This window comes from Notamacropus eugenii, chromosome 1, assembly GCF_028372415.1.
Source record: "Notamacropus eugenii isolate mMacEug1 chromosome 1, mMacEug1.pri_v2, whole genome shotgun sequence".
NCBI classification, from domain to species: domain Eukaryota; kingdom Metazoa; phylum Chordata; class Mammalia; order Diprotodontia; family Macropodidae; genus Notamacropus; species Notamacropus eugenii.
In genome coordinates this window covers 168,695,459-168,715,577 of record NC_092872.1, presented here as the reverse complement: position 1 = coordinate 168,715,577, position 20,119 = coordinate 168,695,459, and the positions used below count along the sequence as shown (strand labels likewise).

The 20,119-nt window shown below is 36.5% G+C and overlaps 1 protein-coding gene across 2 annotated transcripts in view; it reads right to left on the bottom strand.

Annotated features, from left to right (window-relative positions):
- ABHD2 (abhydrolase domain containing 2, acylglycerol lipase) overlaps positions 1-20,119 on the bottom strand; it is a 120,019-nt gene that overhangs the window by 34,928 nt on the left and 64,972 nt on the right. Inside the window, exons 4-6 of one of the 2 annotated variants that reach the window (XM_072618050.1) lie at positions 7,583-7,758; positions 5,355-5,522; positions 1,432-1,473 (exon numbers count right to left, since the gene is read on the bottom strand). In XM_072618050.1, coding sequence (XP_072474151.1) covers positions 1,432-1,473; positions 5,355-5,522; positions 7,583-7,758 — 386 coding nt within the window. The remainder of the gene's footprint in view (positions 1-1,431; positions 1,474-5,354; positions 5,523-7,582; positions 7,759-20,119) is intronic. The other variant, XM_072618058.1, reaches the window with a different exon arrangement.

The following is a 20,119-nucleotide window of genomic DNA, read 5'->3' as shown; positions in this document are numbered from 1 at the left end:
ACATTGATAAGCTGGATGGTGTTCAGCTGAGGGCATTCACAATGTTGAAGGGACTTAAGTCCATGCCGTGTGAGGATCACTTGAGGCAACTGGGGATATTTAGCTTGGAGTAGAAAAAACTTAAAAGTGAGATATGACAGCTGTTTTTAAATATGTGAAGGGTTGTCACTCAGCAGAAGGATCAGATTTCTTTTGCTTCTCTTCAAAAGGTAGGGCTAGGACCAATAGGTAAAAGTAACAGATAAAAATTTAGGTTTGATGTGGGAAAATCTTCCTTACAATTAAACCTATACAGAAATGCATTGGGTTGTATTTGGGCTCCCCTTCACCCGAGGTCTTCAGGCAAAGACTGGATGATCACTTGGGGGATTTATAGTAAAGAATGTTTGCTTCAGTACTGATTGCACTAGTTGGTTTCTGAAGTTCTGTCCAACCCTGATATTTTCTGATTCTATTCTGACACTAAACCCAGCCTCTTTTCACTGTACTTTCCTGCAGTTGTATAACTGGCCCCAGCCAACTAAGCAGATGATGAATAAGAGGTGGATAAGCATAGTTCATGCTTATACCCCTGGAGTCCTTGCTATAAACCAAAAACTGGCAGGAATCAACAGGCCAGAATCCATTAAAATGCCTAAGATACCAAGATGATTGTGAATCTGTTCATGATTTATTCATCTGCCTTAAAAAAAAAAAGATTATGCTTTGGAAAATAGACAGAGGTCAAAGCAGTGCGGTAGTTCCTAAAATATCCTTTTGGAGAAATTTAAGAGTAAGATTCCTTCTCAAATCACATTAGTGATTTGAATAATGGCCTAAATTGTAGAATTCTGGTGCTCAGTCTCACTCCCTGTCTTTTTTTACTGATTAAAACACTACTGTTCTTGAAGGTCATAGAGTTTTATCGGCTTTATAGAGGAGATCCCTAAAGTAGGAAAAAGAAAATTCAAGAATTCTCAAAAAAGTCTAGTACTATGCTTGATGGGAGGTTGAAAAGACCCTCTAGCTACCAGAACAGAATACGGCCCTCCTGTCCACCTCTTGTCAACTCCCTGGCCTTGCCAGAACCTAAGAGCTTAGAAATAAGATTAGTAATGCCATTTAAATCCTGCAGAGTGTCTACATTAGCTTGGTATTTTGGTCAGAGATGGGCACTGCTAAGTACTTAATAGGTTCATCGTCTTAAGGGAAGTTATCCCCTTCAACATGATACATAAGGAAAGACAAGCCTCACTTCCCAGTTCCTTGAATCTAGACTAAACCTAGAAACCTTTTGGTCACAGCTGACATATACGGTGACATCTTGCTTTCTCATTCCTAAAACTACAGAGGTCTTAAAGATAACTTAAGAAATCCAGATCCAATTATCCTAATAATCCACAACCTTGTTTACAGTTAACTTCTTTGACTCATGGATGTCTCTCAGCTCACCTTTAACCCTCATCAGAATATTAGACTTTTTGTACGAGGCATCTGGAGGAAAAAAAAAACAGAACACATTCTTTTTTTCAGGGTCAATGATAGGAAATGCTGTACATTCCAAAGACTGTACACGGTTTTAAAAACAAGATAAATTAAGCCCACATTTCTCTGCTGCTTTACTGTTCCTATGAAAGGCTATGTTATTTAATTTAAAAAAAAAATTTAATTAAGATCTCTCAGATTTTTCACAGCCTCTTTTTGTAGTCATGAGACCAATCCCATCTAGATGTTATTGAGATTTATACATACTTGTTCCTGACATGGCATTGCACATAATTGATTATTTCTTTGCTTTAATGATTGTTTTGGAAATCACACTGCAGTGGGTCTATTACTCATCTTGAGTTTTAGACTTTATTTTTAGTCTGCTCAACTGGCTTAGATCATGCAAGATGGGTTTTGGACCCACCATGTAATTCACAGAAATGATAAAAATCAAGAAGTAGCCTAGCTGAAAGAGTTAAGCAATTAGCTAGTAGGAGATCAGATTGAGTGAGTGCTATTTCAAAAATTAACTGGAGCAAACCAACACTCCCACCAACAAATGCAAGGTATAACAAAGAATGGAGAACCTGGATAGTCTGCTTTGGAGAGATATGACCCATGCACGGGAGCAGCAAAATTTACCAGGATAAAAATAGTGAAGACCATGCTACCAGAAAGTCTATTCTAGTGGTTTGTTCAGTCATTCAGTCATGTCCAACTCTTTGTGATCCTGTGGACCACAGCATACCCTTGGCATAGATACTGGAGTGGTTTGCCATTTCCTTCTCCAGTGGATTGAGGCAAATAGACATTAAGTGACTTGCCCAGGGTCACACAGCTAGTAAATGTCTGAGGCCAGTTTTGAACTCTGACTCTATGCTCACTGCTCTAGCCACCAAGCTGCCTCATTCTGGTCATTAATCACCAGTCAAAACTCAGTTAAGCAGAAACTCAGAGCAGGTGCTGTTTTGGTTGGCATGGGAATGTGGGTTAGGAAACACAAAACTAAAGGAAGGAGGAGGAAGTAAATATTTTCCTTTCCCTCCTTTTAAATTCCATCATCTAATTCCTGGTCTCCTGTACACAGTACATCTTTTTATGGGTTAAGCCTTCATTGTGGCATGCATGATTGTAGTGGATGGCTACTCAATTTGACACTTAAATATTCCATTGTTTCAGGTTGGACACAGACAATATATCTTGATTTTTTAAGTAAGTTTATCATTTCTTCTTATTACAAAACTGAGAACAAGATCAGAGTGAAGGTGTGATGGCAAGGATACTATCCCCTGTAGCAGAAAACTTTGCCTAGTCATCTGTAAAAATTGTTGTTCTTTTAAGGGCAACCTTAGAGGTAACCTTAATTGGAAAATATTAATTATGTTAAAGATCATTAGTATTTTATGCATTTAAAAACACTATTCTGAGAGATCTATTAGGCTTCAAGGCCTCACTAGACTGCCAACAGAGTCAATGACATAAAAAAGGTTAGGAGCCCTCTTGCCCGAGAATGCAGTTTCTAGTAGAATGTCATAAGTCTCTAGTACTTCAGTTTCACCATTTGTTAAATATTTTAGCAATGACTTGAATTTATGGATAACATAAGACTTAGGAGGCTAGTTTACCCACTGAACGAGAACCTAGATCCAAGAAGTTCTTGACAAAGTACAACAGGCTAAATTTCATAAAATAAAGTTTATCAGAGATTACTAAGATCACAGTTCCAAAGCACTTAAGTAAACATAAAGTAGGGCCTACACCTGAATAAAAAAACTCAGTGCCCAAGTAGAAGATGAGAGTTTTAGTAGACTGAATGCTCACCAGAATTCAACAATGTCCTATAGCTGTCAAAAAAAAAAAAGCCTAACGAAATGCTAGGCTGCATTAATTACCACTCAGTGTCTAGGACAAAGAAAGTTATAGTCCTAGATTCTTTGAATGGACAGACTAGATCTGAATATAATGATGTTTAATTCTGGGTACTGCACTTTAAGAAGGATACTGACATAGAACCACAGATTTAAAGCTAGAAGGAAACTCAGAGGTCATCTAGTCCTACAACTTCATTTTACAGATGCGGAAACTGAGGTCTAGAGAAGTTAAGTGACTTGCCCAAGGTAACACAGGTAATCATTAGGAGAGGTAGGATTCAAACACAGCTTATATGAATGCAAATTCAGCATATTTTCTAATTCCTACCCTGCTTTCACATGTTTGAGTACATTTAGAAGAGGGAAAATAATATGGTGAAAGGACTGAAAATCATGTCATAGGAAGAGTGTCTGAACTTGTACCCTGTGACTGTTCTGACTTGTGTGTGCCTCCTGCAGCCAAGTCTTCCTTTACTTCCTGGCCATTTATCACCAGCTGCTACTTTGCAACTCTAGAATCATAATTAAATCAATACTGACATTGCTTCCAGGAAGGGTGTGTCAGTCTACTCTCCTATCTCTTCACTCATCATCCCAATAACTTTCTAAGATACCATATCCCTCTCTGTCTGCTGTTCTCCTTTATGTGTTCTAACATAAATTCCACTGAGAATATAAGTGCTTTGAGGACAGGGGCTATATTTGCTTTTGTATTTATACAACCAGAGCTTAGGATAGTATTTGACACATAGTAAGAATTTAAAAAAAATATGCTTCCATTAATTTATTCATTTATGTTTAGAGAAGAGTCCTTTGGATAGGAGGAGAAATGTCAGATATTTAGAAGATTATCAAGGGACAGAGGGGATTAGAGCCTTTTTAAACTTGGTTGCTATGAGGCAAAACTAGGAATAAGGCAGAAAGATGGATGCTAGTTCAGTCTGGGATGGGGAGGTAAGGAGAACCTCATAATTAATGCTCTGGAAAAGTGGAATTTCTGAGACAGTGAACTCTCTCTAGGGTCACAGATTTAGAATTGAAAGGACCTTAAATAGCATGAGTCTAACACCCTAATTTCACAGATGAGAAACTAATGACCAGCAAGATTAAGTGACTGGTTCAATGTCACACAGGTGTTAAGTGACATTACTGGGATATGAACTATCTCCTGAGATGTCGAGCAGAAAGTAGATAATAGCATCTTCGTCTGCCTGTCCCTCCCTCCCTCCACCCGTCCATTTATATTACTTGGTTTTCACAACAAGCCTGTTAGGTGGATACTATTAAGTATTGTCATCCTTATTTTAAGGATGAGAATACTGAAATTTGGCTGACTATTTGTCAGGGATTTTGTGAAGGGATGCCTAATCAGATATAAGTATGACTAGATGATCTCCGAGGAACTTTTACCTTTAAACTCTTGAGAGTCTATAATGCTATGGTCTTAAAAGTCTTTTATTCATAGGTCTTGATCTGTTATAATGGAGCTTTAGAAAACTCAGATCAAATGGGGACACAGTCACATTTCATTTGCCTCAAATGTGGTCAGGAGCTTCCAGTGGTTCTCTGCCCAAGGCTGGCAGTTGATAAAATTCTTTGGAAATCTTATCCTGGAATTAAACATCTGGCTCTGGACAGTAACTGGTTTTGCAATAAGCCATGGGTGGTGCCAAACAAGCTAGAATTTTAGCCTCTGCTTTTGCTATAGGTTAGTAAGCTCCATTACAAGGTGTGAACTCTGCTTTTCTAATGGTGGTCATTAAAAATGAAGGAAAACTAAGCTGTAGTCATGATGAGGATGGAATAGGAAGGCAAGTTCAAAGATCTCCTTAAGCAGCACTGCTATTTGTCCCGATCCCCTCCTAAACACTGCAATTTATTTGGCTATGAAAGTCAGAAATGATTTAAGATACACTCCATCTACTGGTCCACAGTGTGTCTCTACTGCTGCTATTGCATAAGTTAGAATGGCAAGAATGAGAATCGGAATAGTCATACTTCCGTTTTTGCTCTTACCGTAAGTGAACATCCTAGGAGATGTCAACTCAATATTGGGTAGTGCTCCCAGGTGGTTCAGCACAGCACATCGATAGCCATTTTTCTGGGCATAGTCGACAAAGGTCCGGATGTATTGTTTCTCACTATGGTTGGCAATTCCAGGACAAATGACCATTGTGACATCGTCTAAAGGTTGAAGAAAGATATTCAAAGAGACCAGATCAACGATGATATACTAAATGGAAAAGCTAAGATTCAATTTTGTCAGGAAATGGGAGGATTTCCCTGGTTTCCAATCAAACAAAAGTCTTCATCACCTTGCCTGAGACAGAATTTACTTCCAAATGCCTTAGAAGGAGTGACTCTCCAAATGTTTTAGCCTACGAATATATTAAAATATTACCTACCTTACACTATATAGTGCTTTATAGTTTAAACTTCATGTATCATATATGTATATATGTATTATGCACATATATGTGTATACATGTACATATTCACACATACATACATATATGTATCTCTTGTGGGGCAGGCCAGGTAAATAATATTACTTCCAATTTGGAAATGAGGAAGCTGAGGCTGACCTAAGTGACTTGTCTAGTGTCAGATAGCTTGTAAGTAGTGGAACTGAAACTTTAAAGTGGATCTTCTCTTTCCGCTATACTGCCCTGCGGAAATGCTGTTCCATTGGACTAGCAACAAGGGCTTTGTTTTTCAAATCTGACAAGAATTTTCTTTCCAAAAGTCAGAAAGAGCTGTTGCTTTTATCAGAGCTTTTTCTGGGATCTGTATATTGACAATACCCTTGAATCATCTTCATCCTTTCCTAGGAAAAAATGGCAGGGAAATATAAGAGTTTTTAAAGGAATGTCATAACCAAACTTAGTATTTCTCATTTGTCCTGCCCCCTCACTGCTGGTTTTCTCTTGGCAAAGTAGGCTGGCTAAACCAAATTTTGCTCTTTAAGCAGAAAGTAAAATAAGGTAGGAAGTAAAAATATGCCACAACATGAGGACATGATTTCAAATTTCTCTCTTAGAGAAATAAACTACTAAAATATCATGCTAGTGAACTTAGGGGTATGCAAAGCAAGCTTACAAAACGTGGAATCTGAAGCAAAGCTTCCTTTTCACTAACAAGGCTGGTGATTCTAGAGAATTTCAATGACCTGATGTCTTGGTATATTTGCTGTAATTTTCAATCTTAAATATTACAAGTACCCACAACAGATTCTAGAGTATAGGGCATACAAATGTCATTCTAAGAGATGAGACTATATATTCAAGAATATTATTCTTTCTGAAAAATAACTTATTCACAAAGGCTGCTACCATAATTAGAGGGGACATAGGAAAATATGGAATCAAGAGATAGGAGCTACCTACTGGCGGGAGAAAGTACTCAAAATATATGACTTTTTTTTTTCTTTCAGTTTTTGCCTAGGGTTGGCCCTGTCCTCACACTTGTATCACCCACAAAGCCATACCCTCTTTTCCCTTGCTTCTCCAAACATCTGTTTAGCTTAAATGTAACTCTTTTATTTGTAGGACTCAGAAAAAGGCAAATTGCTTTACATGCATTAAAGTATAATGGACATATACATACATCAACATGTGGCTGTCTTTATATGTGAGGGGATATTAGGAGACATATCTATGGGCATATATATCAGATGTATGAGTATAAGGCAACTGAGATATACTAAGATCATGTAGAAATAAGGTCAAGTGTATGATATGAATGGTTCTGCTCATAAAGTTATAGAACTAGGAGGAATCTCTGAGGTTATCTATACAGGTGAGAAAACTGGTTAAGCGACTTAAGAAAAGTCACATAATAACTAGTTTATGGCAAAGTAGGGATTAGAGCCCAGGTTCAGGCCTGTGTTCTTCCTAGGATGCCATGTTGCTTTCCATAGCCATTGCTTCATCTCTACTAATAATACCAACATAAGCTTCTTAACAGTTCATATGGGAAAACTTTCTGGACTTGCATAACACCATTTGAAAAGAGTTTTAGCATTTACACAGTGTCTTATACATACCAAGTGATTTTTAACCATTTTCAAGATTCCTCATATAATCCTGGAGGACTTGTCAGCTTCTCTATCACAATATTTTCCATAAGAGACTTTTAGTTTGTAACTATTGACTGCCTAGTAGGATATGTTAAGGTATTTTCTCTTGTTCAATAGTCCATTCTTTCCAAGTAAGGACACAACTATCCAAACTAACTTGGCTCACCTCCAATGCAGTGTTCAGCTAAAGGTTCAAAGAGGTCAAAGGTGGAAGTGGCTCCATCTGACATGGTGATGAACTTTCGGTGGCCATAAGGATGAGGTGACCTCACCCTTCCCATCTTCCCATACAAAGCAGTCTGGATATGTCCACTCTTCCCCCATATCAAGGGTGGAATATATCTGAAGAGGAAAAAAATATCGAGGATTACTTTTCCCCTATGTATCACAAGCTTTCAAAAGTCTTCAAAAGCACTAACCTTGTAACCAGTTTTATAACACTGGTGAAAACTCTCTGTACTGAACATAATTATTTAAGACATACATATATCATACTGTACTTTAGCTCCAAAGTGGCTAAAGAATGCCAACCATGATCTGCACATGTTGCAAATGTGAGTTGTTTTAAATAATTCACAAGAGTGTAAGACCACACACATTAAAATCAGAAGGATCTTCAGAAGCCACTGAGTCTAATCCCCTCATTTTACAAATAAGGAAAGTGTGGCTCAAGGAGATCAACTGACCAAGATCACATAGGTAGTAAGTGGCAGAATTAAGATCTGATCCCCAGGCCTCTGACTCCAGACCCCAAATTCTTTCTATTATACTACCCTATCTCTTGGCATTTTTATAGACAAGTTAAAAAACAAATTTTTTTTGACCAGGCTTTATGGGCAAGTCACTGTGCTAACCCTAAATTTCATGTCTAGAAGTTCAAAGCAGACAATGACTAACAACAAATTCAGTAGCTTTGGAGCCTGTTTAGAATTTTATTGCAAAGGATAATGACTAAGCTCAAGCAAGGCACAGAGCCTTCATGCAATTGTCATTATATGAAAATACTGAGTTAGATAGGTTCCTGATATGAAATGTAAAAAATGTTGTTGGATTATGTCTTACTGATGATTGTTAATGAATGTAGTAAATGAAGGTACAAACCAATTAGATCTGAACTTGGTAGCTAACAACAACAAAAAAGTATAAGGATTACTGCAATAAATTACTTTGGGAGCAGTAGTTTTTCCCTTATAGAGCAATTAGCTGAAGATTGGTTTTCAGGGTGTGTCATACAGGTGAGGCACCAGAGGCAGGGCATAAGGCCTGAATTTTCAGATGTGATCAATGTGGGGAATTGCTTTGCTTGATTGTACTTAGGACTGTGTTTGTGACGGAGATGAAGGAAGGAACAAAGGAAGAGAGAAACATCAATAAAACATTAAAAATATACACAGTACAAGAAGAAGTTTGCAACGGGGGCCTACGAAACAGGGCAATTTTGTTACTACTGTGTTAAAATATAAATATATTTTAAAAAACTAAAAAAAACCAACTGTACATAAATGAGGTTCAGTTTCATATGCTAACCTTTTTTGTATATAGAAATGTTCATTTTTGTTGAGGATAAAGTTCATAAAGAAAAAAATTTGTTCTTTAGAGTACAGAATCATAGTATTTTATAGCTGCAAGTGTTCTCAGCATTCATCTAATCCAACTTCTTCATTTTACAGATGGGGAAATTGAGACATGGAGAGATGACTTGATTAGCCCAAGTCATACAGCCAGGGTGGGGCAGAGCTAGGTATGGAATTCATGTTTCTTAACCCCAAATCTGTGCTCTTCCCACTAGAAAAGTAGAGGTGTTTAATATTTGTAATAAATATTACAATAATTACAATAATTATTTGTAATCTATTTCAGGTAGGGCATTTATTAATACTCAAAAATGAGACCTGCTAAGTCATATCTATTGCTTCCTTTAAAACTGTATTCAAATTAAACATCTCTAAGCAACCCTTTTTAAAGTAACCTGACCCTGTTCTGTTCATGCCTTTATTCTACAGCCACTAATATTTGGAAAAGCTATGAGTAGGAATTTCTGCAGCTGGAACAAGTACCACAAACTAAGCCCAAGGGCCAGTCTAGTGAGTGACGGGTGTTAGGGATCCAGACCAGTAGGAGGGGAGGAAGCACTGTCTGGTAGGCGCCTATTTTAATTAATTATTCTTGTTAACTATATGGTAAGCCTTGTTGTGTCTACGATATTGAAAGTCTACAAGTACTGTAACGATTTTTAAATTATTTGGATTAAATTAATTATTTAAATTTATTTAATAAATTATATATTATATATAATACAATTATATAATATGTGAATAAATTTAAATTAAATTAATAATTTTAAAATAATTCAGCACATTAGGACAAAGCCCTGGTAGCTTTTTACACTTAGTATTATTTTCTACCAAATTAATATATGTTTGTTCATATATTGTTTTATGTGTTCTCAAAGTCATGTTTGATATTTTATCGTCTCTGCACCTGGAAAGTAAATAGGAAAAATGGGAACCGTGTAAACTATTTTTAGTAAGGAGAGGAGTAGTAATAATAACAATAACTGACATTTATAAAGCACCTTGTGATTTACAAATTATGTTACTAAATTCTCCTTTGTGTCTTATGCCAGTCCTCTGAGATAGGCTACCTAAATGGAATTAATCATCACAGTGGCTAGCTCGTCCAGGACAATGCAATTCAATTAAATTAATATTCATTAGGTACCATGGTGGGCATGCAGCCAATGCTTTTTGAGTTATTCATTCTCTCCTTCAATACAGAAAATATTCAAAAATTAAAATTGAGCACCTCCTTAACTTGTTGACTACCTGCTAAAACAAGCTGGATACTAAACAGGATATGGAATTAATTAAGTCTCTGCCCAGTGGGTTTATTTATAATCACCACCTGGTTTTGATTACAAAATCATAGAACCAGAAAGACTTTGGAAGATAACGTGGTATATCATATGGAGTGTTATTTTTGGGAGGGGGAGGAATGGGGATGGAACGGGGAGTGTCTAAATCATTCTGGAAAATAGTTATCTATTGTCTTTTAAAACAACTGCAGGCACACCCAGAAAAAGAACTTTGGAGTCTAAATGCAGACTGAAGCATCCTATATGCTCTCCTTTTTTTTTGTTCCTTCTTTCTTGTGGTTTCTCCCATTGGTTCTAATTCTTCTTTACAACATGACTAATGTGAAAAAATGTTTAATATGAATGTATATGTAGAGCCTGTCTCAGATTGCACACCATCTTAGGGTAGGGGAAGAGGAGGGATAGGGAGAAAATTTGAGATTCAAAATCTATAGAAGTGAATGGTGAAAACTAAAATAAATTAATTAATAAAAAAAGAACTTCAGAGATGGAGATTTCATAACTGCTCTTAGTAGCTCTTAAATTATTTACCATCACCACTCTGTAAACTGGCCAGTTTTTCTCAATACCAAGAATACATTTGATCATTAAAGGGAGGCAGCATAGTGCAAAGCAAACAGAAACTCCATTCAGTACTGGGAAATCTGGGTTCTAGTGCTAGCTCTGCTACTAATTAGTAATATTACCTTGGGCAAATTTCTGGACCTCTCTGGTCCTTGCTTTCTATGAAATGACAGGACTAGCCAGCCTAAATGATCTTGAGGGCTAGAATTCCATAATTTTCTTCTGTTATGGGTTTCTGGAATAACACTGGAGGCAAGTAAGAAATTTAACATTCCATACACCAGGCAGGATGGTCTGGCCAATATCCCTCAAACACTCCTGCTTCCCCACCTTTGCTTACTCTATTCAGAACATTGCTATGTATTTCCATCTGTGTCTCTCTTACCCATTTTTCAAAGCCCAGCTGGAGTTCTACCTCTTCTGTGAAGCTTAATCACTCTTGTCTCTTACATGTGTAGCACTTAAGCGTTTGCATCACTCATTTCACAGCTAAATACAGGAATGCTGAAACTTACATTATTTCAATTGATCGCACCCTAAGCTACGGTTTTCTCATGGAAACAATAGTAATGATAATAACATTACCCAGCATTTATAGAGTACTTCACAGAACATTTCTAAAAATTATTTTTTAATTCTGAACTTAAACATCAAAAGAGGAACATTTCCATATAATCAGCAGACTACATAAAGGGATTATATATGAAACTGTGCGTCTCCATTTCATACCACTTCCTTTTAAAAAAGTAGACAATACATTTCATGTTACTTTAAAAACTGTCTGGCATGTAAGTGCTTCCTTCTGAATTTCATTTTGCTTTTCTCTGTGCATTTTAAAAATATTTTGATGGCCCTCTTTTTGCTTGGCCTTGCTATTTCCTTTTGGAGTTCCTTTAAGGAGTTGATTGGTGGATTCACACAATGCCTTTGTACCCCCAAAGAGTGCCCACTGGAGTGTCTTGCATTTAGTAGACACTCACCAAATAGATTCTGATTGAAAATAGTGATTGGGACTTCAGAGCATCGGCATTTTGATTTGTGTCTGAGGCTGACAGCCAGCAGACATCCTCTTCACTACCAATTGGTTGAATTCTAAAAAGGTAAGGTGAGTGTTTTATATGTGGCCAACAGTGTTAGGGTAGAGGAAAATGTTAATGTCTTGTAGATTTGCAAAACTATTCCATAAATTTTTTTCATCAGAAGTTCTCAGTACTAGGATTTTTTGTGGTAACAAAAACTGGAAACAGAATGGACCATCATGAATTGGGGAACAGCTGAACAAACTGTGGCATATGAATGTAATCAAATAAGAAATGATGAATTGAAGGAATTCAGAAAGACAAACCCCTGTTTAACTGAAGTTGCCTGAGGCAATGGTTACAGCACTATTTGAGATCAGCAGATCTATAGTATAGTCAGTCCTCTTCTACATAATGGTATGTAACCTTACACAAATGACTTTCAACTTCTTGTGCCTCTGTTTCCTCATCTGCAAAGTGGGATAATTAGTGTGCTACTTTATTCAGAAAAGGCCTCTGAACATAAAAGACTTAATTAATACAAGTTTGTTTAACTGAATGGAAGGTAAAACAACCAATTTCCTAGTCAAGGTACTATTGCTCATTGGGGAGAGGTACTTCATAAAACACAAGGTAATATTTAACAGTAGCAAAGTTTAAAAAAATCTCTCAAATTGACATTTGGTCATAATTCCAAGAATCCCACTACTTGTCGCCTCCTCCCAACCCCCCATACCCGACAAAGCACCAGAAAATATTGTCCTTCAGTTAGTGCTGGGCAAGTTTTTTTGTTTGTTTTTCCCTCTCAGAGAATGATCCTTTATATTACAGTTGGGGCATTGGAATCTACAATGACTCAGAGAAAAGAATGCACACACTCCACCGACTCATTCTGCAAGAACCTTTATTCAAGTACTTAGCTGATGAATGAAATTTTAAGAAATAATAATAAAAAACGAAAGAGTGAAAGAAACACATTAAAGAAAATGGAAACATCGCCCTGATTATAGTGAAGTATATCTTTTTAATTATTATATTAGGAAGTATACTGGGTCCAAGAACCAAAGCAAATAATTCTCCCAATCTGAGGCTCCTATCACACTAGATCCTAGTAGAAGAAAAGTCTGCCTGTTAGAACTGGGTGAAGACGAAGAGAAACATGGCCACGCCCTTACTGCTGTTACCTTGTAAAAACACTGCTAATGATATATCATGAGACTATATTGTCTCACAAAGCTCAGCTGCATTTTATCTGACTTATGGGACTGTAGGCTTCTGGGTAGGGGGCCTCAGGAGAATATAAATATTCAGTTCTTTTGGGCAAATAGTCAATTTACTAATTAGAAATTTTAAAACAATAGAAATGTAAGAAAATGGACAGGTCTTACAGTATTTCTTTACCACTTATTTCAGAAAAAAATCTTACTTGTCTATACTTTTATACAATATGAAAGCAAAGTCAATTTTGGAGAGCTGCACAAAGATGATCTAGAAACAATTACTACTTCTGTTGCTTTCAGAAGGCCTCCTCACTCCCTCTTTTTAATACCAGAGCACTCATCACATTTTTAAAATTAATTAATTTTTAGTTTTCAACATTCACTTTTATAAGATTTTGAGTTTTAAATTTCCCCCCTTCCTCCCCTCCTCAAGATGGCATGTAATCTACAATCACGTTAAACATATTTCCACTTTAGTCATGTTGTGAAAGAAGAATCAGAACAAAAGGGAAAGACCAAGAGAAAGAAAAAACAACAAAAAAAGAAAAAAGAAAAAAGTATGCTTCAATCTGTATTCAGACTCCACAGTTCTTTCTCTGTAGGTAGACAGCATTTTCCATCATGAGTCTTTTGGAATTGTCTTAGGTCATGGCATTGCTGAGAAGAGCGAAGTTTACCAAAGTTGATCATGGTACAGTGTCGCTATAACTGTGTACAGTATTCTAGTCTTTCCAGGTTTTTCTGAAATCTGTCTGCTCATTATTTCTTATAGCACATTAGTATTCCATTATACGTATATATAGTTTGTTCAGCTAGTCCCCAACTGATGGCCATCCCCTCAATTTCTAATTCTTTGCTTCCACAAAAAGAGTTGCTATAAATATTTTTGTACATGTGGGTCATTTTCCCTTTTTTATGATCTCTTTGGGACATAACCGATAGTGGTACAACTGGATCAAAGAGTATGCACAGTTTGACTGCCCTTTTGGTATAATTCCAAATGGCTCTCCAGAATGGTTGGACCAGTTCACAAGTCCATCAACAATGGATTAGTGTTCCAATTTTCCCACATTTTCTTCAGCATTTGTCATTTTCCTTTTTTGTCACATTAGCCAAAATGATAGGTGTGAAGTGGTACTTTACATTTGTTTTAATTGAGCACTCATCATTAAAGGAATGCTCTTTTGAAAAAAAGTGTTTCCAGAACTAGCTTAATGGAACCACTATAACCTTAATGATTAATATATTTTGAATTATTCAAGTTAAATGCTTTGAATGATAAAGATCATCATAAAGTAACATGACTAATTAAAAACACATTAGAATTTATATATTAAAATAAATATTTTGGATATTTCAAAAGAGTCACCTTGGGATGTCAGATGAAACTGCCTGAAACATTTTCTAGACTCTCACCTTTGGAAGTATTCATAGATTCTGAGGCATATTCTCTTGACCACCAACAATAGTGCAAAGTTTTTATCCTTTGAAGATGGACTCGAGTTTTGGAAATGGCAAAAAGTAATTTTAATAACATTTGGTGAATGAGATAGGGAGGTAGTCAAGCTAGGCAATAACTACTTTTGTTTAAAAAAAGAAGAGTTGCTATGAAGCAAAGGTATACGCCTGATTTTCTTATATGGCTTACAGAATGGTTCTGAGGCAGTTATACAAGTTCCCAAAACTGAGCAGTGGCAACGTTGTTGGAATAAATGTTCAACCTCAAAGAAGTCTATTTTCAAGGACAATATTCATTTAGATTCATAAAAATCTGATGTCTCATTAAAAAATTAAATCTCATAACTTTATAGTCACAGTTTCTCTTAGCCATGAAACCACTCATTATTACTAACTTAGGTTTTTTTTAGCACACAGAGGAAATAAGTTATTCCATATACCACAGCTGAGAATAGGGGGATGAATGGTGAGGGGAAAGAGTAAAAAACGCTTAATATCTGTGAAAAAAAGGATGAGAAGGCCTGCATTTATGAAGATTTTCTACCTCTTTCCTGCTCTCAACCTCCCCAAGGGCAGAGCTAGGCCTTAGCACTTGTATGCCTTAGGTAATGTTTGAAAAGTGAGCCCCTGATGTGTTACAGGTCACTGAAGGCTTTGAACCTTCACTGTAAAGCATGACTTGACTTAATACAAAATACCTTCATGCCATGGAGGTCTGGCAATAAAATACATCATAATAAAATGGAATTTTAAATATGTTCCTTGTTTGTGCTCCTGTGTGTCTTTTGCCCTGGGTCTAGTCCATCCTTCATTCTGGCTCAGCACTCCCTCAACCCACCCCACATTCAGATATAATCTCCTCTTCTTTTGATCTCCTAAGACATTTTGTTCTCCTTTATCACACTTAAATATTCTACCTTGTTATTTATAATGTCTTTTCAAATCTACCATGATGTAAGCTCCCTAACAGACAGTTTTATTGCTGTTGGATACACAGTAGGTATCTGACTCATAGGTATACATTAAGTAACAATAATAAGCAACAAATACCATCAAATTACATCATAGTGAATTTGGGAGTGTCAACAGATCCATTCCCTGTTTTTAGGCTACTAGATTTTAATATCCCAGATATCCACAAAATGCTCTGAAGTCCTCAGTAATAGGTACTCTGACAACATGATATAGTAGGCCTTATATGAAAAATGAAAGATCACTGTATTTTTAAAAAGAAAAGTCCTTATCAAACAGAGTTGAAATTCCCACTGAGTCAATTGGACATGATGCAGATAGCATAGTTCTTTATTTTGAAACAAGAACTCATTATAAGACTCTGCACGATTTTTCAGACTAGCCAGAGGAAACAGATGTGGCTCTAAATCCTGTTGACCAAAAAAGAACATAATTTTTTCTCTGTGACTTTTTCTAACTTATGATGGGATAGGAAAGCTTGATTTGAAAACCAAGATGTTAAAATTTTTAAGAAGCCAGAATAGGTGATTCGAGTTCAACTGCCTGTTTTAAAAAAAATCCCATTAGCCTATCAAGCTTTTAATAGCTTAACTGACTTCTTCTCTCTGGGGAAGGGACAGGGAGGGAAAATGACAATCCAGATTCATCACAAAGATGCAACAGAAATACAGGAGCAAACTAAAAGGCCCTTAGAGATAAATAAAGAAAAAACTCTAAAAATTAAGTAAAAAGACAAAAGGGATCAAGTTTTTCAGGTTGACCTTGAAATTCTGACATTAAACCAGGTATCCAAATAGATCCCTGGAAGTTGAAGGCAGGATAGAACCAATACTGGGATGTGGAGCAGAAAGGATCTCAGATAACTGTTGTAGAAAAAGAATCATCAGTGTTCTGCTGTTATGCTTAAAGGATCAGAAGGAAGGTCATCTTTCCTTCTTTACAGTCTTCCTAGATCAGTGAGTGCTCAACAAAGGCTTGTTGACTGACAATGTGGCTCACAGTGCTCCTTACTTTTCTTAATTCCTATCACATTTGTCTATTCCTTTCATTCTGAACACTGAACTACACTGAACTACAAGCATTCAACACTGCACTACTTTATAACAGCCCTTGTATTACACTGGATGCATTCTCATTTTTTTCAACCTTTTCATCTTTTTTATCTTCTCTACTAGACTTTAAGCTTCTTGAAGGCAGGAACCTGGTCTTACACTTTTTTGTATTTCCCCCATTGTACCTTGCAAAGAGTCCAGTAGGCATTTGATAGTTTATCAACTAGACTTTGCTCTTAGGACTGTGGTCTTTCTCATTTACTTCTCTCCACTAACCCTACTCATTAACTGCCTCACCAGCAAAACAGAAAACCATTTTTTACTACAGTGTTAGAAAATACAATGACAAGGCACTTATAAATTATAAAAATTCAATCTTTTTCAAACTTGATGCAGCTTATCTCATTAGCTAGGCTCTTGACAACAAATTAGCATGATAATGTTTCATTCCCTGATTTATTTATCCTGTAGCCACAAAACCTTAGGTTATTCAGTTCTATCCTTGCTGACTTCTGGATCCTTTCCTCTGTTTCAGACTGATGATTTATTTTTCTATAGCTCTACCTTAGGAGGTTTATCCTATCCTAGAATTTACCCAGTCCTCCTTTGCTAAATCCTAAGATAAGGCACTTTACTATGTTTTACCCAGGTTCTTTGTATTTGGACAAATTTCCCTCATCAGGTGCTCCTTTGTTTTTTAATCTTTTCTTAGCTGACTTGCATCTGGTTAGTTAATGGATTCTGCTACTGATATGCACTGGAGGGTTGCAGATCATCCTCTTCTACCATCTCATTCTTTTAAAAAGCTTTCTATTTCTCTTTATGCCTTCCCTCCCACTGCCAGGTCACCAGCCACTAGGATGAAACATACTCTTAGATATTTTGAGGCCTCAATAGCATCTTGAACCCCCGCAGTGACATTTTGGCTGTTTGTGTGCATCAGATTAGGGCACATTCTGTTCCACAATATTTATGTGTGTACATGTGTAAGGGAGGGGAATCAAAGAGGAAACTACAGGTTCTAAGATATCTTTGATATCTAAAATGGAATCTAAAATGCCAGCCTGTTCAAGTGTTTCCTTTATTATACTGTGGGTTCTGAAACTGTGGGACTTTGCCATGCTGTATTTTTCTACTGTAACAACATACAGTAAGAGAAGCCCAGAATTTTGGTCAATTGTGCCATAGCTGACTTTCAAGTTCTGGACACTCTCTATCTGAAAAGTCAGCGTTTTAAAGCTGAAAGCAGTTAACATTTATATGGTGTGCTCCTCACAACATTCATATGTAGTATTATGATCCTCATTCTGCAGATGAGGAAACTGAAGAGTAGAGAGATTAAATTACTTGTTCAAGGTTTAAACAACTAGTAAGTATAGCAGGAAGAATTTGAAGCCAAGTTTGTCCTGACTTAATTTCAGCCCCCTTTCTATTTTACCCTCTTTATGCTGTTACATCTTGCAATTCATTTAGTCCAACCCTGTCATCATGCTATGGATGAAGAAACTGAGGTCTAAAGAGGTCAGAGGCCCAAAGTCATACAACTAGTTAATGGGAGAACTGGGACAAGAACTCAGGTCTCTGAGCTCCCAGTTTGCAGCCATTTCCATCATGCTATGACTGGGAGTAAACATATTTTTTCCTCCAACACAATTTCAATAGCTAGGAGACAGCTATGAAAGTAGACATAAAGTATTAGGACTGAAAGGGACCCGAAAGATCATGGAGTCCACTATTTTATAGATGATGAAAACTAAGTAGTAAAGTGCCTTGCCTAATGTCACATCTTGGGTTAGGTAGCAGAACCTGGCTTAAGATTAGTTAAATCCACCATTTAAAAATCTTCGAAGTAACATTTTTAGATTGGACACTCTGGAATGTTGATTCTCAGGTTGTATATGAACACCTTAACCATATTCTTTTACCAATATGTGGCCATAGTATTGATAAAAAAAAAACCACAAAATAATGTGGATTAAAAGAGACTAAATGGGGAAGAAAGAGCTTCAAAAGTTTATCATCAGTTCACAGTCCACTGGACTAAAGAATTGTTAAGTAGATCTTATTTTCTACCTAAATCATACTTGCAGGAGACTGGTGGGTTGTTGTTGTTGTTTTTTTTTCAGCTTTAAAAGGGCCAATGCAGTTATTATTTCACAGGAATAAGAATTACATCACATAGGTACTGTGCCCTAAATTCTTTAGAAAAGGCTGGAGTATCACTGAAATCTTTCTACGTCAAGAAAACGTAAAAAAATGTCACACTGGCTTATATACAATTCAATACTTTGTCTCTGACAGTGACATTGAGGAATATTCTGTTCCTGAAAGCACAGCTGTCTTCTATGATGTCAGCCTCAAGAGTTTAGGTATTTATCTTGACTATTTCTAACTTCTTTTTAATAATGTTAGAGATCTCTCCTCTCACGTAAGCATTTCTTTATTCATATCCTTCTTGAATGCAGTACTTAATTATATATGTAAATCAATTTAATACCTTCTGTTGGTATAGTACTTTACAGTTTTTCAGAGTACTTTCACATATACTATCTCATTTGATTCTCACAATGATGCTGTGAAGTGGGCAGAACTGATATTTCCTCATTTAAAAAATGAGGAAAATGGGGATACAAGGGAGGGTGTATTAATAATGCTTTTTTTTGTTTTGGTATAATCAAGTGCCTCTGATTGAATAATGTGATTAAAGAAGATCTGCCCCATCCATTAATGGATCTGCCCATTAAAGAGCGTTTGATTAGGGAAGATTTGTAGGAAGGCCCACACCTTTTGTTAATGAGGCACCGTTTCTCAAAGGCTGTGATGCCCTCTGGTTCTGAAAATATACATAAATACTCAGAGGTGAGGTTTTACTTTGAGGCTTACTGATTAGAAGTGTTTGTTTGGCCAAAGAAGACTCTGGGCAGCCACTAAGGTGCCACTCGGCTTTGAAAACCCAGAAGTTGTTGCTTCTCTCTCTGGTAACTATGTATATGTGTAATGGTCAGACAGTTGCATCTATCTGATGATCTGTGATGTATGTATTGCTTATGTCAGGCAGCCGGAAGATCAAGATCTCTTGATCTTAATTTTTCTGAAGTTCAGGGTGCTGACTTTTTCCCCTGAACTAAGTGAATGATACATGTACTTGATTAAAGTAATTGTTGACCCCTCAAAAGTTGCCTTTCCTTTTAGAAAAGCAGATCAAAGAAACTGTACAGCAGGCCCTCCTCTACATGTCAGGGTGCTTGCTTTTACAGAGGGTCATAGTAATTAAGTGACTTGGTAATGGCCATTCAGAGGAAGGAATCGAACCCAGAACTGCTGGCACTAAGTTCAGTGCCCTTTCACAGTATAATAAATATCATTATATATACTGGGGAAAACATCTAGCTGTTTTCATTTCAGTGATTAACAGCTTCAAAAAAATTTTTTTTAAATCAAGACTGTCAGTAATGGAAATCTTAATGTATTTTAGATCTGATGGTACAATCTGCAGCTTAAAAAGAAGTTTTTTTTAGACCAGCAATTATATTTCTTTTCATA